The sequence below is a fragment of the Engystomops pustulosus genome, chromosome 7, assembly GCF_040894005.1.
Source record: "Engystomops pustulosus chromosome 7, aEngPut4.maternal, whole genome shotgun sequence".
Taxonomy (NCBI): Eukaryota; Metazoa; Chordata; class Amphibia; order Anura; family Leptodactylidae; genus Engystomops; species Engystomops pustulosus.
In genome coordinates, this window is record NC_092417.1 from 40514948 (window position 1) to 40538514 (window position 23567).

General features: G+C 40.3%; 1 protein-coding gene across 2 annotated transcripts in view; it reads left to right on the forward strand.

Annotated features, from left to right (window-relative positions):
- Positions 1 to 23567, forward strand: part of CAPN3 (calpain 3) — a 92449-nt gene that overhangs the window by 63169 nt on the left and 5713 nt on the right. For both annotated transcript variants that reach the window (XM_072115559.1, XM_072115560.1), the window contains 13 exons: positions 306 to 466; positions 2751 to 2920; positions 4343 to 4354; positions 5389 to 5597; positions 6973 to 7009; positions 9065 to 9082; positions 14524 to 14637; positions 18226 to 18300; positions 19805 to 19862; positions 19977 to 20041; positions 20499 to 20567; positions 22305 to 22383; positions 23217 to 23333. In XM_072115559.1, the coding sequence (XP_071971660.1) occupies positions 306 to 466; positions 2751 to 2920; positions 4343 to 4354; positions 5389 to 5597; positions 6973 to 7009; positions 9065 to 9082; positions 14524 to 14637; positions 18226 to 18300; positions 19805 to 19862; positions 19977 to 20041; positions 20499 to 20567; positions 22305 to 22383; positions 23217 to 23333 (1184 nt within the window). The remainder of the gene's footprint in view (positions 1 to 305; positions 467 to 2750; positions 2921 to 4342; positions 4355 to 5388; positions 5598 to 6972; positions 7010 to 9064; positions 9083 to 14523; positions 14638 to 18225; positions 18301 to 19804; positions 19863 to 19976; positions 20042 to 20498; positions 20568 to 22304; positions 22384 to 23216; positions 23334 to 23567) is intronic.

Genomic DNA, 23567 nt, shown 5'->3' on the forward strand with positions numbered 1-23567 from the left:
GCTGCTGCAGCTGTCCCCTTTCCCCTCCCAGGACTCACCCCCTGCTGTGGACAGGGAGACAGAATGTGAGATAAAGTTTTATAAAGTACTGAAATGATTCAGAATTCTGACAAAGGCATTTTTAAAATCAGCAAAGCATAGCCTATTAGAACCTGTCACCAGGTAAAATTGACAATCCTGGTGACAGGTTCACTTTAAATTATACAAACTAACAGCGCTTATACTTAGAAAAAGTTCATATCTCTTGATGTTCCTCACTATTCTTAAAATACTATTCCATTTTTATTGCTTTCATTTCCTCTCAGGATGTCATTTGCTGACTTTATGAAGAATTTTACAAAACTAGAAATATGCAACCTGACAGCAGATGCCCTAGAGTCGGACAGACTTCAAACATGGACTGTTTCGGTAAATGAGGGACGTTGGGTCAGAGGCTGCTCCGCTGGAGGATGTCGGAACTTTCCAGGTGATTTTGCCATATAGAAGCATTGGGGCAGATTTACTTACCCGGTCCATTCGCGATCCAGCGGCGCGTTCTCTGCGCTGGATTCGGGTCCGGCCGGGATTCATCAAGGCAGTTCCTCCGCCGTCCACCAGGTGGCGCTGCTGCGCTGAGGTCCGCTGGAAATGTTTTTTTTTAAATGCGGCGTTTTTTCCGAATACATAGGGTTTTCGTTCCGCCACGCCCCCCGATTTCCGTCGCGTGCATACCGGTGCCGATGCGCCAAATTCTGATCGCGTGCGCCAAAAACCCGGGGCAATTCAGGTACAATCGGCGCAAATCGGAAATATTCGGGTAACACGTCGGGAAAACGCGAATCGGGCCCTTAGTAAATGACCCCCATTATGTTACATTACCTCTGTGAATGCAAAGAGTAAACACACATTGGGGCAGATTTACTTACCCGGTCCATTCGCGATCCAGCGGCGCGTTCTCTGCGGTGGATTCGGTTCCGGCCGGGATTCACTAAGGTAGTTCCTCCGACGTCTGCACTGAAGTCCGCCGATGCCCGCCGGATTGCACTGAAGTTCACTGGCCTATACCTGGTGAAGGTAAGCGCGAGTCCCGCAAAACTCTTTTTTTTTAAATGCAGCGGTTTTTCCGAATCCGTTGGGTTTTCGTGCGCCCACGCCCCCCCCCCCCCTGATTTCCAATCGCGTGCGCCAAAATCCCGGGGCAATACAGGGAAAATCTGCGCGAATCGGAAATATTCGGGTAACATGTCGGGAAAACGCGAAATCCGGCCCTTAGTAAATGACCCCCATTGGGGCACATGTATCTAACTTTTGGCTTGACTTTTTCTTTTTGTTGCGCATTTGCACTTTTGCTACTTTTTTTTGCGCCTAAGAGTCTCAAATCAAAGTTCACCATTGTCTAGTTGTCTGCAGTGTTATCACTCGATTCCAGATGGGAATGTTTTTTTTTAATAGTTGGTGTCCCCTACAAGGTGTAGAAAAAAGCCTAGAGATTTTTGTGACTTTTTGGAGACTTTTTGCAACTGTTGTTTTAAAAAGTTGCAAATTCACTAAAGCCCTAAATTTCCCCAAATGCCACATATATCAATAAGGAAAAACTGTTTCAATACATCTGACAAGCAGAAACGCCCGAAAAATAAAGCAGGAGTTCAAAGCCAGACTTATGATACATGTGCCCAGGGGCGTAACTTGAGGGGGTGCAGAGGGTGCGATCGCATCCGGGCCCAGGAGGCTTAGGAGCCCATACGATGTCAGTTTCCAATATAAGAAGACTAGTACTAGAAAACATACATTATAGTTGGGGGGCCTGGCACAGACTTTGCACTAGGGCCCTTTACCTTCAAGTTACGCCACTGCATGTGCCCCATTGTAAGGTGAAGCTACTATGGAAAAACGTAATTAGTAAAACATGACCCGTCTAACAAGTCAAACATCAAAGACATCAGAGTCTATTTTTCTCTTGAATGTCAATCTCTTATTTTTTCTGATTTTCCAATGTTTTAATCAAGAAAGGCTAAATTCTTCGTTACATGGATTTGCATAAAATAAACTGGATTAACAAGCTACACAGAACTCTAAATAAGGCTGCTACACATGATGGGGCAGATTTACTTACCCGGTCCCGTCGTGATCCCGTGCTGCGTTGTCCGACGAGGATTCAGGTCCGGCACGATTCACTAAGATCGTGCGTTCGAGTTCCTGCAGGTGTCGCTGCTGTGCTGAGGTCTGCCGGAGTTCACCTGCTTCTTCCCGGTGCATGTGAGTGCTTGATCTTGCAACACAAATCCTTAAGTTTGTCCGAATCCATTGGGTTGTCCGACGACCCGCCCCCCAATTTCTGTCGCGTGCAAGCTGATGCGCCAAAATCCGATTGCGTGCACCAAAATCCCGGGGCAATTCAGCGCAAAGCAGAAATATTCAGGAAACCAGACGAAAGTGCGTCGTTCGGACTCTTAGTAAATGAGCCCCGATGTGTTCTGCTCATGGAGACAGACCCATGTTGAACACAGTGCACTGAAGGCCAGTCCATGCATCATATAGAAATATGATGCAAGGAGTCCCTGTCTGCCAGTTGAACTAAAGCACCTGTGTACCAACAGTGTAACATTGTAGCATACCTGTAGCATTAGCTGTTGCACCATATGTTGCTGGACCCATGCAAATTCGGCTATACCTTGGGTTCTGGATGGATGCATCTGACAGACTAAAAGGTTATTACTTGTGTCCAGCTGGCTGGAGATAACTCATGAATATATGTTACCATTTCATTCTAGACACTTACTGGACTAATCCTCAGTATCGTCTGAAGCTCCTCGAAGAAGATGATGACCCAGAGGACAACGAGGTCGTCTGTAGTTTCCTTGTTGCTCTAATGCAGAAGAATCGCAGGAAAGATCGTAAAGCGGGAGCCAATCTATTCACCATTGGTTTCGCCATTTACGAGGTGATAATGAAAAGTTCTAAATTGTGGAGAATAAAGGAATGTAGAATCATAAATGCTGATCTGCACGTTTAAGCAGTAATGAGGCCTTCACAAGTAGGCTTAGACATAAGTCACATGGATGTACACAGGTTATCCTAAAAAGTCACTAAATTTATAATAACTTTTACATGAATGATCTTAAAACCAGAGAAGATCACAGCTAGGCTTCCACCCCAGCTCAGAGTACATTGCAAAATAGAGACAATGGAGAAGCTTCATCAACCTGAAATGCCATGCGTCTCATTTATTGAGGGTTTTAGAAAGTTTTTGGGCAGTTTTCTGACTTGCCCAAAGAGGAAAAGGGGTCGTGGCCTAACCTGGGTGCCGAAACATTCAGTCGGTGCACCAGAAAATTCAGACATAAACAAGACCAACTAATAGCTGGTCTAAAGTACCACTCATAGTTCTGAACTACTCCACATACATCATACCGCAGGATTATTTAGTGCAGAATAAGACCGTGGAGTCTGCACTGGTCTATACACTGACACCTTTCTTACATCTCCCTCAATGGGCGGTGCATTAGTGTATGATGTTAACCTCACCCCTGCACACACTGGATAAACGGAGAGGCTCTGGCCTCACTGGTCTTACCATAGGCTATAGGCAGTCCGCATTCCCCCTTCACGCCCCTCCACACCCACTTGGCGTGAAGGTTGTATAAGGGGAAAAATAGTCATACTTTCTGGACATAAGCCTGGAATTGTGACCTTATCAAAGCTTGTATGCCAGAAATATACATTAATACACAGAGCTGACTGTGTGTTTTATTGATTAGGTGAGGCAGCAGTGCTCAGTGTGTGTGTCATTGTGTGTTAGATCCATCTCATGGATCTCGTCATCTCTCATCTCTGATCTGTCTCATCTCTCTTTTTCTATGTGTCAGATACTAGTAGAATGTTCAGAAGCTGAATGAAAGTGTATATAAACCTATACCCTGATAATCAAAGTGCATTGTCAGTACACAGCATCTCATAGCACAGAGGAATCATGAAGTCTACTTAGAGAGTCCCCACCACACACTGGAATCTTACACCCACCATCACTGAGTGATAGAAGCTAAAACAGCAGTAAAATTTACTAAAAGTAAGAGTTAAAATGATATTTATTGTTTAAATATCACTAAGGGATTAAAATTTGAGAACTTTCTTTTCATGGCAAACCCCTTTAAGTTAAAGCTTAAAAAGGCTCCTATTCTATGTGATAGGAGGATAGGTAAATAGTAATTCAGCTCAGGCAGTAATTCAGGCAATTATACAATACTTTGACCCAGTACCTAACCCTTTGCCATGGATGACTTTATAGGCATCATTGTGTTTAATAAACTAATTGTAAATTCAAAAGGATATTAAACTTTGTCTTTTCTCTTTTTTCCCCCCCAAGGTTCCTAAAGAGGTATGATACAGAAGAAGACGTAATGAAGAAGTGCTTCAGTTTGTTGTTTGTTAAAGTTTGCAGTGCAAGGCTAGTACGGACAGCAGAGAATCCTGTGATCACCATGATATGCATGCCCCTCCCACGACTGATTGACAGATTTCTCCCTATCATTGTTATATCCGTGTATTGGGACAAATCTGTTTTCTTTTTTTATAGCTTTTCTTTAGATGTGCATGATTTTTTTGGTATGTTCTGTGCTTTTTTTTTATACTAAGTCTTTCGGATTTCCTACAGCATCCGGTGTTGACTTGTACTTACCCTGCATTCATATTTTACACTGTAATCCCATACATAACATATCACTTCCGAACTGATGGCAGCTGGCTAAGACTCAAAAATCCTAAATGAAGAGTGACAAAAGTCTCACATTGTTGGCCCTTTTCAATGATCCTCTCAGGACATATCTTAAAGTGTTTGTACTTATGTTATAAGAGGGAATCCGTCTTTCTGATGACATGTTTACATTGTTACACGGATGTCCTAATACTTACATTATAGAGGGCGGGTATTGAGAAATATAAGCAGTCCCTGGGTTACGTACAAAATAGGTTCTGTAGGTTTGATCTTAAGTTGAATTTGTATGTAAGTCAGAACTGTATATTTTATAATTGTAACCCCAGACAAATATTTTTTGTGACAATTGGATTTTAAAAATGTTGGATTGTCATAAGAACCAGGATTAACAATAAAGCTTCATTGTAGACACCTGTAATAACTGTTTAGCCTAGGGCTAAAGTACAGTAAATTGCCAACATCCAGAGGTCCATTCTTAAGTAGGGGTCATCTGTAAGTCGGGTGTTCTTAAGTAGGTTGTCCTGTAGTAAGACCCAGCATTGGGTAGATGGATGATAAAGTCTACAGCCTACTCTCCACACCCAAAAGTAGATAAGCCCACAAGGATTATATAACATTCTATTCTACATTTCCTTTGCTAACACCCATTACTCCACGAGTACACGAGAATGACCTTCTCCAATCCTTCCTTCCTCCAGATGCATGGTAATAAGCAGCATCTACAAAAAGACTTCTTTCTGTACAACGCGTCCAAGGACAGGTGCAAGTCATATATCAACATGAGAGAGGTCTCCCAACGCTTCAGACTACCTCCTAGTGAATACGTCATCATCCCCTCCACTTATGAACCTCACCAAGAAGGAGACTTCATCCTGAGAGTCTTTTCGGAAAAAAGAAATGTGTCAGAGTAAGTCAGTAGATAAAGATATAGATGCAGTAAAATTCAACTTCTAATGACATGAGGTCCATAAGAACGAACACCAACCCAGATGAACCCCTCTTAGGCCTTTTGAACACAACAGTGAGTTGTGTATATAGACCATTACTATAGAACAGTGGTGGCGAACCTATGGCACGGGTGCCAGAGGTGGCACTCAGAGCCATTTCTGTGGGCACTCAGACCATCACTCCAGGACAGAGTTTACCAAATAGGACCAAATCCACCTGCACTCCCAGGCAACTTAAGAGATGCTGCTGAGTCTGAATTTGCCCTTCTTCTTTCAACTGTATTGGTGGCCTCAGGGGGGTCGATACGATTGAAAAATGAGTGGCAATAAGTTACTGCTTAAAATGCCATGTTGGCACTTCATGGTAAATACGTGGATTTTGGTTGTAGTTTGGGCACTCGATCTCTAGAAGGTTCGCCATCACTGCTATAGAACGTAATATGGATCCATATAATGGACTGGTAAGGGACCTAGGTTCACCACATAGAATCTCCATAAAGTACTGTATTAGTGCCATAGTAGTGCTAAGTGGGGCAGTGGAACAGGAAGTCTTACATTTTAAGGACAATTATGTAATAGTTTAATATATAAATTAACAATAGAAACTATGTGGGACTTAGTAGGATTAGGTCTATTTTGTTACTCTAATATGATGTTATTCAGAATTGTAATTTTTAGACTTAAGCATGTGCTTTTATGATATATTTGGTCAAGTGAGATATAATTTAAAAGATTTAAAGGGAACCTGTCATCAGAAATTGACCTAATAAACCACAACCAGTATGTTGTTGAGCAGCTGAGCACCTTCTAGATAATGTTTCTTTCATGACCCAGAGTGGTGGCATCATCCAGAAAATCAACTTTGAAGTGAGAAATAAATTGTTTTTATTAAGTCAAGGAGGCGGAGACTTTAACACTGAAGTCAAGCTCTCTCTTCCTCACAAAGCCCCTTTCACTGTAATTATGGTTCTGTTCCAGGGACATCGTTGATCAGATCTCCTGAAGTCTGGCGTATGATGTAAAAAAAAAAAAAGGAACAATGTGTTCAGAGGCAAGGAGAGCTTGACTTCAGTGTTAAACTCTCTGCCACCCTGAATTGATACAACCAATTAACATCCCACTTTAAAGTTGATTTTCTGGATGATGTCATGAAAGAAACATGATCTAAAAGGTGTTAAGCTGCTACTGGTAGTGATTTATAAGGCCAGTTTCTGATGACAGGTGCCCTTTAAGGTCAAGTCATAATACATTCATACATCCATATAACTAATCATTTATATTGAATATAATGTCTCCTTGTCCTGTCTATTATCTCATCTCGTTATCCTTTTACAGAGAAGTTGAGAATAAAATTGAAGCTGAGCGACCCAGTGTAAGTATTCATTTTTCTATTCTGTATATTTGTAGTACGTTTTTACTCTAATATTTACATACTAACATGTGGTTAGGATTGTCATATTTAGCTGGTGACAAAATGCCTTTGTCAGCATTCCGAATCATCTCAGTAGTTTATACAAGTGTAATTCACATTACCTGGCTCCCGGCCAGCAGCGTATGGTGAACACCAGGGGAAGGGCAGCTGCAGCCTGTGTCAGTCTCCTCCACACTCATGTAGCTCTATCCCCCCTCCCGGGACTCACCACATGCTGCTAGCAGGGAGTCAGGTAATGTATGTGTTTCCTATCTTAAAGATTTCTCCATTTCAGATTAGTGGAAGTTCAACAACCAGCCCCCCGGCCGATACACAGAGAATAAAGCAGGAAGGAGACAGCTTCATTTTTTTTCTCAATAAAAGAATCTGCACTATCCACATCTGGCCTCTACAAATAAAATGGAGCTACCTGCTTCCTGTTCCATTCACTGTTGATCACATGTTGAAAACATATTGAGGACCTGTTCTATATATACATGCTCAATAATTTAAGCCTGGAAAAAGGAGATACTCTATGGCCCTAAACTATGTGCAGTTTGCCTCACTAATGTGCAGAGCGCTCCCGATTAATAAAGACCGGTGCACAGTCTTCATTCAATTGCTGCACCCTGCTCGCGCCAATAGCATTTAAACTGAGTGCATCAGCTTGGACTCGCCGACATAAATGTGGTTTCCACTGCGAATACGCAACAGAACGTCCTTTAGGTGCAGAGATTTGTGTTGCAGCGCACATAGTGGTGGAATACGCTACATAAATACATGTGCAAACTATGCCAGAATAGTAGTGCAGAGACATTAATAAATGTGGGCCTATGTGTAGAAGTAAGGTGGGGTCTCCACACTGTAGACCTATAAACCTGAAGAATGGGGGCCTCATGTACCCTGTTTTGATGGAGTGACAGTCTATAGCCCACATTTACTAATAGTAAGGCAAACTGCACTATGTGCAGCGGGCGACACATTCATGAAGACTGAATCTTGGTCTTTGTGAATGTGACGAGCTCTGCATGCACCAAAAGTGCAGGAACTGTGTGCACCAGATTTTTTCGGGTGCACTCAGTTCAAGGGGTGTGCACCACATTTCTGTCGGACTAGCCAAAATAAATGTGATGGCCGGTGCGACTATGCACCAGAACGCCCCTTTCTGTGCATGGGGGACTGCATAGTGCAGCCGTGACACAGTACTAGCGCAAACACTTCATAAATACATGTGCATGCTGTCTACGCCATAATTGTAGAGCATACTGCATATTAAATGTGCCCCTATGTTTATTGCCCATTTAAAGACTATTGGACTGCCAAAACCATACAAAGATGAGTTCTGTACTGTGTTCTCCTAGGACAGTGGTGGTGAACCTATGGCACGGGTGCCAGAGATGGTACTCGGAGCCCTCTCTGTTGGCACCGAGGCCATCACCCAGCACAAAGGTCCCCATTCAGGACTCAAGACATCCTCCTGCAGTCACAGGCAGCCCAGGATGTGTCACATTCAGCGCTATTTTAAAATGCAGGAGGAGCAAGGAGGTGTGGACGGAGCTGGATTATCATTGTAGTCCCTTCTCTGGACCTGTGATACATCCTGTGAAGGGGACCTTAGAGAGAAACTACAATAATAATCCAAATTTCTCCTTCCTTCTACTGAATTGGTGTCCTCAGGACGCCAATTTGTTTGAATCCTGCAAGTTACTTGCTTCTAGTTTCGGCACTCCGTCCCTAAATGGTTCGCCATCACTGTCCTAGGAGGTCCCATAGTCTTTGAAGCGAGTAGCAGTATACGTGATAGACGCCCATTTCATTCAAACAGGATACAGGGATAGCCCCAAGAGCTGCAAAACCATACACGTCTTAAAGCAGAGGCGCTGTTTCCAAAATAATCTCAGAATTTCATTTTCCTTCAGATGTGAGACATGAGTCTTGTGTGTTACAATGGCTGGCAGTAATTTATTCTTATACTTATTTATTATTGTCACTTTCTGTTTTGTTCCATTTGTCCAGAAAAAGAAAAAAGCCAAGGTGGGTGTTCCCCAGTGTGATCATGCGTGACCAGATGTATGTGCCATTACTAAAGGTTCACTGCGGGGAATTCATCATTATAATTTTTTTTTACTTGGTCGTCTATGTTCAATTCCATTTTTGTTTTACCTGAATTAAGTGAGTCTACCGTATTTTTCAGACTATAAGGCGCACAAAAAATCCTTTGATTCTCTCAGAAATCAAAGGTGCGCCTTATAGTCCAGTGCGCCTTATATATGAACCGTACTTACAGACAACAGCTGCCTTGAACTGTGCACAGGTCTGCCACCTGCTGGTCATTCATCCTTATAATCAGGTGCGCCTTATAGTCCGAAAAATACTGTATGTTGTTGTATTTGGTTTTTTGTTTTGTTTTTTGGTCTGTCTCATAATATTGGTTTATTGTTTGTCGCAAAATGTTCTTTTAAGGAGTTTTTCTCCTATTAAGGAGGTTTTTCTCCTATTTCTACACCAGGGAGAGTCATTTTGTGCCTAAACATGAGTCTAAACGAAAAGTTGCACCAAATCGAAAAAATCATGAATTCAGTTCAGTAGAAAACTATCAGAAAACGAATGAATTTGGTGCATTTTAAAATGACTTTGCACTGTCCTATGTTCATTTGGCGGAAAGTCGCAAAACAGCATTTGTGTCACAACTGCACCAAAACAATGCCAAACATAGACAAAAAAGTCAATGATGAATTCCCCCCAGTGACTATGGTTTATTGCATGTACTATACATCTGTGTAACTCCTGTCTGTGGACTGTGTGTGTGTTTTATAAATTCTTTTATTAAATACTCTACCAGATTTTTATTTTTTTATATTATACATTTTATAATCCTAGTATTTTGTCTGAATCAATAGTGTATGCTGATGCAGGGACATGTTTAGCTGCATCCTCAGCATCCCTTGTTGAAATGCAATGGGGCCTGCACTAGTTTCCTGCACGTTCAGGAGCTGCAGAAGCATGGTGGACAACACTGCACGTATCGGTCATTGCATTTCTGCAGCATGCAGTCAGAACGGATGACTTACCTATCCAGGGTAGTTGTTTCAGGCCCCACAAAAATATATATTAGTAACTTGGCTACCAGGGGTGTAACTACAGGCATAACAGCCATGGCAGCTGCTATGGGGCCCTCAGTGTCAGGGGGCACCACAATCCAACCTGATACACTAAAGAATAGAGGATGTGCACCCCTATATACATATTATTCTGCACATTCTAAAACATATATAGAATGTTATGTATATAACAGCTGAACCAGATACATAATGGCAGGGGAGAGGAAGGGGACAGCAGAAGAACAGGACTAGGGATCTCTCATCTCTACCTGCTGGTGTGTACTTCCCCCATGTGGTCAGCAGCTACTGGGACAGATCAGTGTAAGTGTAAAAATGTATATATCAGTGCAGAAATGTGTGAGTACACAAATATGTATATTTTCTGATGGGGTAATGGGGCCGCAGTCAGAAGTCTGCTATGGGGCTCTGACGCTCCTAGTTACGCCACTACATTCATATTTCTGGCATATTTGACAAGAATGTATTTAAAGTGATCGCCCCTTTAATGGTGGGCGTAGACAAGGAATACATAAAAAATCTAAAAATGTTCATATTTGTATTATGTTGTTTGCTAAGATGTTTTATGAAAGAGAGGAAGAAAAAAAGCCCCTAAAGCATTACAATAAAATCTGATAGGTCTAATTCTTCTTTTCCCGGGGTATTTTGTTAGTTGAAAAATTCCACAAAAATTGTGAATGAGTAGCTTTGTTTTTAATATGAAGAACCATAAAACACCTTTAAACATTTGCCACCATTACCTGTACATGTACGGTGGATGTCAATACTTTAGACAACACTTCTCAGATGCAGTGGTGAATTGTGACCAGGGCATCTGAGTGGTTAATGTCACAATATTTCACACTAACCAATGGCATGATTGCAGGAACCATTGTCATGGCAGCAGGGAGTATTGCATTAGGACCTGGGGTCTTCAAAAGGTTCTCCGCTAACTCGGCAAATGAACGGTTTCGGAAACCTTACCACAGGGATGTGGGGGCTGTTTAGTTTCTAGAAATAGCGAAAAAAAGTAAAACTAACTAGTTACTATCCAGCCCTGTGGCAGAGATTAATGGCATAGTAATTTTACAACAAAGGAGGAATTTTGCAACAAATTCTACAAGTCAAGTAAAATAAAATACGATAAATAAATGATATAATTAAAAATATAACAAATAGAAAATACTACTCACACTCACATTCTTTGTGCTTGAGTCACAAATGGATTTCGGTATTGAACAAAACAAAAACTATTCACCCGCAATTTAATGTGTGTGAACTGGACTGTGATATTTCTCCTCGAAAGTTGTACTGAGGCGTTTAATTCCTAGGAAAAATTCCCACTGGACTTGACCAAACGTATTGATGCGGCACTAATACATAGGCAGAGCTGGGTATAAAGCTAGTGCTTGTGTATACATAGAGAGAATTTCGATTTGTCTACTTTAAGGTGCAGCAAAATTATAAGGAGGAATATGTCTCCACAGGCTACATTGTAGTTAGATTACCGGGTCCACCCGAGGGCTGAACATTGACTCATACATAACTTATTTTACAACAGATGATACAAGTCCGCACACAGTTGTAACACACTCCTACACACCTACTATTTATGAGGGGGTATGGATGCTTACTGTTTAACAAGCAAACCTTTAAGGGGTCATTCACATGGATACTGTGCAGTATGTGCAGCATTAGAGCAGAATGACCTACAGAACTATAGCAGTATGCAGGGAACACTAAAGCTCCCTCTGGTGGTGTTTGCTAGCAGCTAGTATATTGTCTTTAAAATCTTTGTATTTGCAAGTGGTTTGAAACTCTATTAAAGCTTAAACATATTAGAAATATACTAGGGCAGAAATGTGGACCTATTTAGAAATATGTTCTGTTCAAGGGAAGAGATTTACTATTAGTCGAGTGATTAAGAATAATGTAACTACTGACTACAGCCAAACGGTATTTTGGCTTTACACAGTGAAGTTGAGAAACAGCCGAGTAGTGGGATGATGATCTGACTTGGTTTAAACTGTATCAGCATTCTCTGGACACCAATACAGTTTAAAGGACATCTACCACCAGGATGAAGGATTGTAAATCAAGTACATGGTGTGTGCCCCCTCTGGCAGGATCTGCTCTTCTCTTAGTTTCTTATGCCCTTTGTATTGAATAAAAGGCTTTAAAAATTATGCCAATTAGCCTAAAGGGCTCCAGGCTCCATTAAAACCTAAGGAGCCAAGAGCCCCTCAGGCTTATTTGCCTAATTTTTTGTAAAAACCAGGAAATAAGAAGCTGAAAGAAGAGCAGATCTTGCCAGAAGCGGCACACATCAGTATGCCAGTGCTTGGTTTACAATCCTTCATCCTGGTGGTAAATGTCCTTTAGAGTTTCAGAACAGTAATAGGAAGAACTGTGCATTAGTGGGTTGCCCTTGATAAAACTTGGCTTGGGGAGCTAAAAATGTCCACTATGCCTCATTATCCTATGAGTTAAGTCTAATGTAAACCTAAAGTCCTCCTGAACTACCAATCAAATATTGTGCCCTGTGGATATTTAATTCAACATATACTTTTTATTTTTGATTTACAAATTAAAAATATTTGACTTATTGACTTTATACTGTTCTGTAGATAAGATATTGAGTTATCCCATATAATACATGCATGAGATCTTGCCCAGCAATGGTATGTCTCCATACATTTCTATGCTGCATTGTTCATACAGTATGTATTTCTTTGTGCATGCTCCTGCTTTGAGTGCTGCTACTTTTTTGCATGCAGGTTGTTATGGTGAATCTCTGGAAGTACTAGAAAGATTTGTGTTGTTTTTTACTACTTTGCTTTTATAAAATAAACAATGGTGACAAAAGTGTATTCAGCCTGTACAAGTAATGCAATGCATAATGGAGGCACCAAGTGCACATCAGCTTTTAGTTCTATTGTGTTTTTCTCTTAACTGATAAAACCTAAAATAGTTTTCGGAAACTATTCACCTGTGCTGGGAACAGAAAGCCTTGTAAACATAACAGAACCCCCTTTACTCGCCAGATAAAAGACTTCCCATTCCTATATTGTAAGTATAGTCTGCACAACATCCAGTGCCATGTGACCAAGGGGTGACGAGAACATGGCAATTCTTCATGTTACCATCTCTGGGCTCATGTAGTGTCTAGGAAATTAATATACAAGCCTTTTATAGTCCTCTAAAATCCTGATTTTCATTTTTTACATTTCATTCATTTTCTATACATTTTTTCGTTAGGGTTAGTAATGTTTGTGATTAACCCTAAGCCTAAGGTCTTGTGCACAAATGTGCAGAAATGTGCTGAAAACAGGGGAAAGTTTGCAGCCCATTTTGACCAAGTGGAGATGGTAGGGGTGAGCGCTCCTCATCCCTCCCATCTCCAAAAGAGTGGAGTAGCCATCTGGTTCAATCACAGTGCAGTCATTTGCACAAGGCCTAATTTCAATGTAAAAAATTGTTAAAAATGAAGGAAAGGAAAAAAATATGCACATGTTGCGGAGAATCATGCGAAAATCTGCATCCAATGTGCGTTTTTCGTGGGGATTTCATGCAAATTTAAATTTTGTGCATTTTTATGCAAATTTTCTGCATGTGTTTTTTGACCTGTTTTGTTTCGCCTGATCCGACATAATTGCAAGCAAAAATCCACATCAACTCCGCATCAGGGTGTGGATGTAATGCGGATTTGACGCACAAGAAAAGTAACATGATCATTATCTTAGCAACAATTTCGGCACAAAAAAAAATGCTGCAAATCTGTGCAGAATCCGCAACGTGTGCAGAAAGCCTTAGAGGACTAGAGGGGGGCTATATTCCAATTTCCAGAACAATGGGAACAACATAGACCCAAACTAAATCTTTTGAAAACTGTGGCAAAGCTTCAACAAATCGAATCTTGAATTATTCGGTCATCATTAACCAAGACTCTTTACAGGGTTGTCAGATTGCTAAAAAAAAAAACAGGGTAAGGAGAACTTTGTGACCTAAATGCTTCTGTTCTTAGGTTTCTGAAGTTCTCCTCCCCAACTTACTTGTCCCTCTCGACTAGAACACAAGACTCTTGAGCCAATTGGACAAGTCTTTACTTTCTATGTTGAGATGGACAAGAACGTAGAGACCAGTGGAGGATTAAATTTTCTGAGCCATAAACATCTTTAAAATTAAGAGCCAGACAAGCCTTTCCATAGAATCATCTTGATTGGAAAAATAACACGTGCCAACTTTTTGAATATTTTGTTAATATGTAGATTCCTTGAATGTAATTACGAAATGGTTAGAATCGGGCACATTACACTATTCCATTTTGTAACCAGTCCCTCTCTTTCCCTCCCGCCCCTCTCCTCCTCCCCCTTTCAGCCAATCATCTTTGTATCGGACAGATCAAACAGCAATAAGGAGTTGAGTGTGGACGAAGTGTCTGATGAAGAGAAGAAAAAAAAGGGAGCGGAGCAAAAAGAGAAAAAAGATAAGGTCATTGTGCCTTCTGTAATATTGTGATGGTGTGCCATTGCTGGGCAAGACTGTGTCGCGAGGGGTTTCTGGAGATTATAATGTGTGGTAGTGTAATAATTAATTATTTAAATATCTAATATCTTCATATTCTTCCATCCTACACATGTTGACAGTGTTCAAGGTGTGGGGGAGTCTAGGGGGGATCAGTGTGAGGTGTATGTAGGGTGCTTCCTATTACTTACTAATAGTCTACACATATCTAAGGTTGCCTATTTTTATAAAGATCTGCCCTAGGGACACCTAGGATGGTCATGTAACTTATGGTTTACTTATATATCCATATCATTACAGGAGTAAAAGTTAATTTAGGGCTATGGGTGGAAAGATACCACTAAACTTCATTTGCAGCTGCCCCTGTCATATTGCCTTACCCACCCTAAGTGGTGGGGAACAACTAGTCAGTGTTTCCTTCCTGCAAAAGTGCAAAACACAGAGACAAAGATAAGATAATACAAACTGATAAGAATAGTCACCAGAGCCAGGTCAGAAACAAAAGGACAAACACAGTACAAAATCACAAGGTGAAAGGCTAGTCTAGATAGGAGCAAGAGGTCAAATACCAGAATACAGAAAGCAGAATAACATGATAACCAGGAGCTTACTATGTACTAATACTATAGCAGACAAAGAACTAAGACCTCTTATGCAATGTCATAGTCCCGGCCCCAGGAAGTGATTGGACCAGAACTCCAAAACATCAGGGGAGTGATGTGAGTATAAGTAACAGTGGGTTAACTATTGATGAACCGAAATGCACAAAATTGATGGGTGTGGTGCAAATTCAATTAAGACTATCAGAGAAAGGAGTACACCTGTGTTCACACAAACCAAACCACAGCACAAACAGATTGACATATTAGCACCCCCCCCCCCACTGTACCTTATGGACAGAGGATAACATAGGCTGTGTCATATTTAATATCATATTAAAGTTAACCTTTAGCGATACAAGACTGGACATTCCAGGTGTAGTATTGGGGTGAAGTCGTTGGGACGCAGTGTGAAAACTTTTTATTTCTTGTTCTATGCATCTTAGAGTGCAAAACCAAAGTTGTGGAGCAGCACTGTGCAATCAGGATTATAATCCAATGTGGGTGCACGCTTCAAGGGATTTGACTCAAGGTCCCGTCGATCAGATATCCAATGTAGGTAATCAATAGTGATATTTTATTTCACCAGTGGTACATACAATGTTTTAGCTATATCCATGTAGCCATTCTCAAGCTACCCTACATGGAGATAGCTGAAATGTTGTCTGTACCACTGGTGAAATAAAATATCACTATTGATGACGGAGTGCTGCTTCCCTACATTGGATATCTAATCTATGCATCTGTAAGGAGAGGGTAAAGTCATTCACTTACTGTCATCTCTCCCTGTACTGTTTCCAGTGATCTGAAAAATACATGAACTTTTTTCTTCCTGTCATCACCTCTCTGACCAATCAGGGCAGATACCTTACTCCATCACAGTAGCGTTGGCTCTTTTACTACTACAAATGTGAGAAAATATAATCACTCCTTGTACAGGCAGTTGAACAGTCAGGACTGTATATTTTATCATTGTAATCCCAGCCAGAACTTTTTTGATCTCTGTCACAATTGGATTTTAAAAATGTTGGATTTTCATAAGAACCAGGATTAACAACAATAAAGCTTAATTACAGACACCTGTGATAACTGTTATAGCTGATTATTGTAGCCTAAGGATAAAATCCAGAGGGCCATTTGTAACTAGGGGTTGTCTGTAAGTCAAGTGTTCTTAAGTAAGGGACCGCCTGTACATAATCTGGAGACTTTGGGGCAGATTTATCAAGTGTCTGAAAGTCAGAATATTTCTAGTTGCCCATGGCAACCAATCACAGCTCCCCTTTAAAATATTCATGAGCACTCGTAAAATGAAAACAACTAGAAATATTCTGACTTTCAGACACTTGATAAATCTGCCCCTTTGTCTCAAAAGTTTACCCACATTTGGATTATAGATATCATTGGATTATTTTATTCTAAATAGCAGCGTGAAGTCTCAACATGTTCAACTTTTATTTGAGAGGTATTTATAGTCAAAGGGATAACATCTATAGGGTGTTGGCAAAATAGAAATGCTCTTATTAATATTATGTAATTATGTGATTTGCCTCATTTACCCTCAAAAATTTACACTGAATTTCTATGCCATCATTGATAGAACTGTGTGTTCTCATCTAAGTTTCATAAAAATATATGTTGATAAATTTTATTTTATGGTTTATGTATAAAACCTTTAGGTTTTTTTATTATTTGATCATTGATTGATTTGAACATTAGGATATATTCGCTTGGGGAAGTCATCTGTAATTATAAAAAATAATAATAATTATAAAAAATTTTCACTGTTTGGCAAATTCGGTTATGTGTTTTAAGACTTCTCTAGAAAGGGGCGGGGTTTATGAGACATGGGGTGTGGCCTAAGAACTAATTGGTGGTAAAATAGACATGTCTAAATTTTACAAGGGGTTAGTAAATATTCCCCTTTAAAGTTGGGCATATCATGTAACCCTTATTCAACTATTGTTATAATTCATTTCTGGGTTTAAAGGGTTTAAAGCAAAGAATGGCACTAACCTTCCATATTTTATTCAAATATGTTTAAAATGAGGCTGGCTACATGAGACACCATGAGACAACTCCTTAGCCCATTTTCCCTGCAGTACCAGATGTCCTAGTTGGATGCTTCTGCTTTCACTTGAGCAAAGGAAAAATAAGAAATAATATTCAATGCATCATGTTTCCAGGACCACCTTGTACCTGGTGGAGGTTGTAATAGGTCTTCTTTAAAAGGACTCTACCAAGAGTTATGACAATACAGAGCTGAATACAGTGTTAGGTATTGACCCTGGAGATCTGTATAACACTTGTGTAATTTCTTAGTAGCAGCAGGACTGTGAAATATGCATTTTTATTTTAGGATTGTAGCTGGACTTGGAGCACTCTGGTGCACTGGTGTGAGATCTCTTCATGGAACACACCACTGCCTCCCCTATAGGAGTAATTGCTGTAGTATTTAAACAGAAGCTGCTACAGCAGGGGTAAAGGGGCTGTGCTTTGTTCTGTGAAGATATCTCACACGCTAGTGCTCCAGAATGCTCCAAGTCCAGCTACAATACATATACATGTATTTTTCACAGTCCTGCTGTTACAACCTACACAAATCTCCAGGACAGCTCCCTACAGCTTTGTATGGTCAGATTCCCTATAAAGGAATTGTCAATCCTACATAGAAACAACATTAACCATGACCAGAGCCTGGACCTAATAGTGAGGCCAAGCCTGTATATTTACATTGGGATGGTGCAGGGTGAAGACATATACTTTTTTTCTATTCCTGGACAAATGTTTGGTTAACATGTATTACTAATTTCCATATGAACATATCATTTACAAAGGATTAGGAAACTTTTCCCCCCTAATGCACTTATGATATGACCTTGAGGTTTAGATGTGAATGGAGGAGAGAGCACATCCATATAACATCCATATAACATCTTTCCATGTTGTTTTTCTATAGACCTCTGGTAATTCTGATAAAGAGAGCGAAGAGGAGAAGCAATTCAGGAACATATTTCAGCAGATTGCCGGAGATGTGAGTATTCTCACTTTAAGGAACAAGGTTTTAAAAAAACCCTGCTAAATCCATAGCCATATGTGAGACTAATCTGTTTTAGGGGTAAACATTGGCTGTCACTCATTAGTTGCTATGTAAGAAGAGTCATATAACTGCTGACGGGTTGGGGATCCTTTAATGTGTATCCACAATATTCCATGGAGATGGACAGTACTTCGAAGTTCTGCAGAGAATAATGGAACAACCTTCTGCTCTACTTATATGTGCTAGACAAGACTCCTTCATGTGGATGGGTGATAACTTGTTAGCTTGTTGCAGCCTAATTACAGGGGTTGTACTGAATTTGTGAATTATCCTCTAATCACAGGAGAGGGAATAACACTCTGATTTGTGAGGGTCCAACTGCTTGGATGCGGACTGATCACAAAAACCACAAAACTTGGAGAATTCAATGGTCGGGGAGCATGGGATATTGCTGAGCAAAGTACTCAGGTATCTCAGTCACTCCAAATCACTGTCTAAGCGAGTGGCAGAGATACCAAGCGCTGTGCTCTGCAATTTCTGACACTCTAATAATATTGACAGGACGCATATACTTCTCCTGCCGCTCCACTCATTACCTCTGTTCTCCAGATTTCTGGTAGTCGCTTTCTTGTGATCAGTTGGGATCTCAGCATTTGGACTGTCATTGATCAGGTTCTTATTCTGTATCTGATGGAGAATGCAATGAAAGAGAAAAAACTTTGATACAGATCCCCAAATGAAGGCAATCCTGTGGACTGTGAATTAGGGAAGTCTTGCACGGAGATAAACACTCTGTTGATCCAGGTGAAAATCTTTAGAAGAAAAGAAGAAGGTTCTCCGGCGAATCCATTAAAAAAAATCAAATTGTTATTCTATATTCCAATAAAAACACTAGTGTGTGCACAATGTCAAAACATTTGACGCGTTTCGGACGGAGCGCCATACTTAGTCATAACCTAACATTACGACTACGGACGACGTTCCATTCGAAATGCATCAACTATTTGGACATTGTGCACACACTAGTGTTTTTATTGGAATATGGAATAAAACTTTGATGTTTTTAATGGATCCGCTGGAGAACCTTCTTCTTTTCTTCTAAAGATATCCTATGGAGAGAGGATCACTTGCAAACTTGGTACAACCCCTTTTGAGTCGGTTTTCTCACTGACCCATTGAGGGTGTCTAACTCGCACCGTGTGCTTGCTGGGACGTCCGGTCCGAACACTCAGAAACCGAAACTGAAATCCGAGTGTCAGTTCAGAGCATTCAGGCCTCACGCTCCAGTCAGCGCACAATGAGAGTTTGATGTATCCAATGTATTGTTTCATATCAGGTTAAAAAAAAATCATGATGAATTCCCGAAAAAAAAAAACATATTTTCAACATAAAATTTGGTTTAAAAATAAGTAAATGTGTAATTTTCTGCTGACACATTCCCTTTAGAGCGGGTAAAAGTAGAGCCTGTGACGCTCACTACACGATTTGTTTGTTCTAGGACATGGAAATTAGCGCCGATGAACTGCAATCTGTTCTGAATGGAGTCATTAAGAAACGTAAGTGATGGTTTCGTGCACAAGGTAGTGTCATTCATGAGTTACAATCTTACATTTCTAGACAGTTCCATCTCAAATGAAAACAATCAAGATGGGTTTTTTTTTTTCACGCAGACAAAAACTTGAAGTCTGAAGGTTTTACTCTGGAATCTTGCCGCAGCATGATTGCTCTGATGGATGTATCCTTATCTGCCATCATCATAGTCACTAACTTCTAATATTGTACTGTGCTGTCTATAAATCCAATATGGTATGAACATTAGTTAGTTTGCATTAGAATAATAATACATGCCGGGGCGGTAGCAGTCACAGCAGTTGCTATGGGGCCCACAGTATCAGGGGGCAACGTCATCCAACCTGACACTAAAGAATGGAAGATGTGCACCAATATATACATGTTATGCTGCACATTGTACAGCAGTATATGAATATAACATATATAGGATGTATATATTCTTTATATATATAAATATATATATATATATATATATATATATATATATATATATATATATATACTGTACTGTGCTTTTGCATAATAATGGGACATTCGGTAAATTTATTGCAAAAGGAAGCTGGATAGAATGATCAGACAAAATTGGAGACATTTTATTCCTCAACACAAGATGTATACAGACAGACGGATGTGGACGGTTAAACCTGCAAGAATTCCAACATCTATGGAAGAAAATCAAGCAGTGGCAGGTAAACTCCTATTATTATTGAATGTTAAGATCGTTGTTAGCACAGGGGATGATGTCACAAAATATTCTCTAAAAATAATACAAGTTGTAGAATGTGAAGTACAGTAAAAGCGTTTTCTATTTTTGTAGTGCACGTTTGGCAGTTATTTCCACGCTGCAGATTTAATCCCATTAATTCCAATGTGATACTATGGTTTTGCAGCAGTTATCCCATGACGGTCCTAATGTAACAGGTTATTCCAGTAAACTCAAGTTCTAGTCATTGGATAGGTTATAACTATGAAGGAGCAGACCCAGTACATTCAAACCTGGAAACAATAGTTTGACAAACGGCTAACACTTGCGATCGGTGCCGCTCAGCAGCCTAACTCAATCAGCTTTTCCAGGTAAGCTCAAACACCAAACCTGAACTTCTAACTGAAGTCTGGTTTCGGGGACCATAACCTGCAATTTTTGGCATGGACCTGAACACATTTGTGCACCATGCATGAGGCAAGTTGAGCCTCTTGCCTCAGGCAGCACAGTCACCAGCTACAAAGCAGGACCTGACACCTAAAAATAGTGTCTCTTGACACCCAATGCCAGTATGGGCATGAGACACTGTATAGAGAACCCACTTACTAAAAAAAAGTAAACTGATATATTACTACTGGACGGAGCGGCGAGGGTGCTGTTCTGGAGCTCACCTCAGGCAGCAGGGAGTCTAGATATATCCCTGCCATAACATTGGTGGGGCCACACTAATCAATAGTTATAACATATACTGTAGATTAGTGCAGTCTGAGTGGGACCAATCATAATAACAGGAGTCCATTGTACACTTGTACATGAAATGGCTTTGGATCACTATAAGATAGTGGAGTACAGTGCTAGGTTCGGTTCTTAAAGGACATCTACCACCAGAATGAAGGATTGTATGCAAACGAGAGAGGCTCCAGGCTCCATAGGTTTAATGGAGTCTTTCATTCTTGTAGTAGATGTCCTTTAACATGCCATAAACATAAAGACCCTACCTAAACATTCAAATTCATTATTTTGATCACTTTATGATTGGTGGGTGTCTCATCAGAAAATGATGGGGCTGCAACATTGGTGCACCCTTACAGCTCCACAGTGCCACTGGCTAAACTCAAATACCACCCCCAACCTTCCCGAATAGTCCAATAGCTATATACTATCATCGCTTCACCTATAAAAACAAATAATAAATTAAAAACCATACATGAATACTTAGAAGTGGCTGAAGTCCAGGCTAAATTCTGCTTAGTGCATATAATAATTACAAATCCTAAATTATTAGGGGATTTCTGGGACCTGCGGAAACCTCCAGTGTTTCCCATTGAGCTTGTAATTGACGTGTCAGCTTTATGACTCCCCATCCGCTGAGGTTTTACAGCATTGGATAGGTTTTTGCTGACCCTGCACTTCCCCTTGGGCCTCACTGATGTAGTAGCTTTGTCTGGACGCCTTGTACCCATTGTCCTGGAGCAGTGTCACCCGCTCTGTGCTGTCACTGGTGATCACTGATGGAACAAGTATAAACTGTACAGAATTTCTAAATGTTATGTTACTTCTACAAGTTTGCATTGTCCTCTTTCTTCACAAGCCTACAACCCCTCATCCTGTCCTGACATCCTATCAAGCCCAAAGCAAGGTCACTGTGGATGTTACTGTATGCTGAGAGTGGTAGTCCGCCCAGTAAAATATTATTGATTTACCTTATTTTTGTTACTTTCAGCAAATATTCATCCGTTATGATTCAGATCAATCAGGAACCATCAATAGTTATGAGATGCGCAATGCTGTAAATGAAGCAGGTAATGTATCATCTATGAGCACCGGCACTGGACATTGAGACTAGTGGATTCATTGTAAGAGAAAAGTGGAAAACATCACATGAGAAATATGTTAACTGGTCAATAGCGCTGATTAGTTTACACGTACATTATGTAGATACAATCTAAAGGAACACATGGGTAAGTTGCCTTTGCTGATAAGTGCAGTTTGAAGAAAGAACAGTGGACTGGAGTTTGTTTTAAATATTTAGTTACATGTATGAACTTTCATGAGTATTGGCAGAATAGGCTACTCCCATCTCAGGCTTCTCACGTCTGAACGTATCAGATAGATAGGAGAGGAGGCTAAAGAAGAACTCCTTACATACCCTAGAGAGTATTTTATTTGATAATTCAGCTCTGTGAAGACATTGGACTATCCAGTGACTGTAACAAGTTAAGTTACTAGAAACCTTATCAGTTTCTTCTCATCTATCTTCTGCTAGTTGGAATTATAGGAACACAAGCTGAATTATACACCCTGCTAAAAGCAGGAAGAAAGGAGGAAATAAAATGACTGTTTTCTTTAATAAAGTATATTAAAAAGTTTACTTTTATCACCTTCACTATTAACTTATGCAGATTTGTTAAAGGTTCAGGTTCACCTTAAAGAGATCTTCCAGACTGAAGATTTGATGGCACCAATGTCAGATGGGGGAGTCAGATACCTAGAACCCACAATGATCAGCTATAGGGACAGAATGGCTTGATTGAGGGATAGGCACTGAAGAAGAGAAAGATTGGAAATTGGGGAGTTTGGTAAAACAAGAAATGTCCATATAAATATGTATAATTATTAACACTGTTTTTCCTAGGGTTTCACCTCAATAACCAGCTCTATGACATCATCACGATGCGTTATGCAAACAAACACATGAACATTGACTTTGACAGTTTCATCTGCTGCTTTGTGCGTCTGGAAGGGATGTTTAGTAAGTTCTTTTTTATGCTTTTCCCCCTTAAATTGAACGTGTTATGAGAAAGATACCTGCATGTGATGCCGACACAATAATAGGGTAGCCTCCTTTTTCGATTTCAGTACAGGGTGATTGAAGCATGGATGCAGGGTAATAGAGATCCTAGCCAAATAATACTTAAAGAAAACCTGTCACCAGGAGACCCATTTTTAGCACTCCCCCAGTCCCCACAGAGCATAGTACATACAC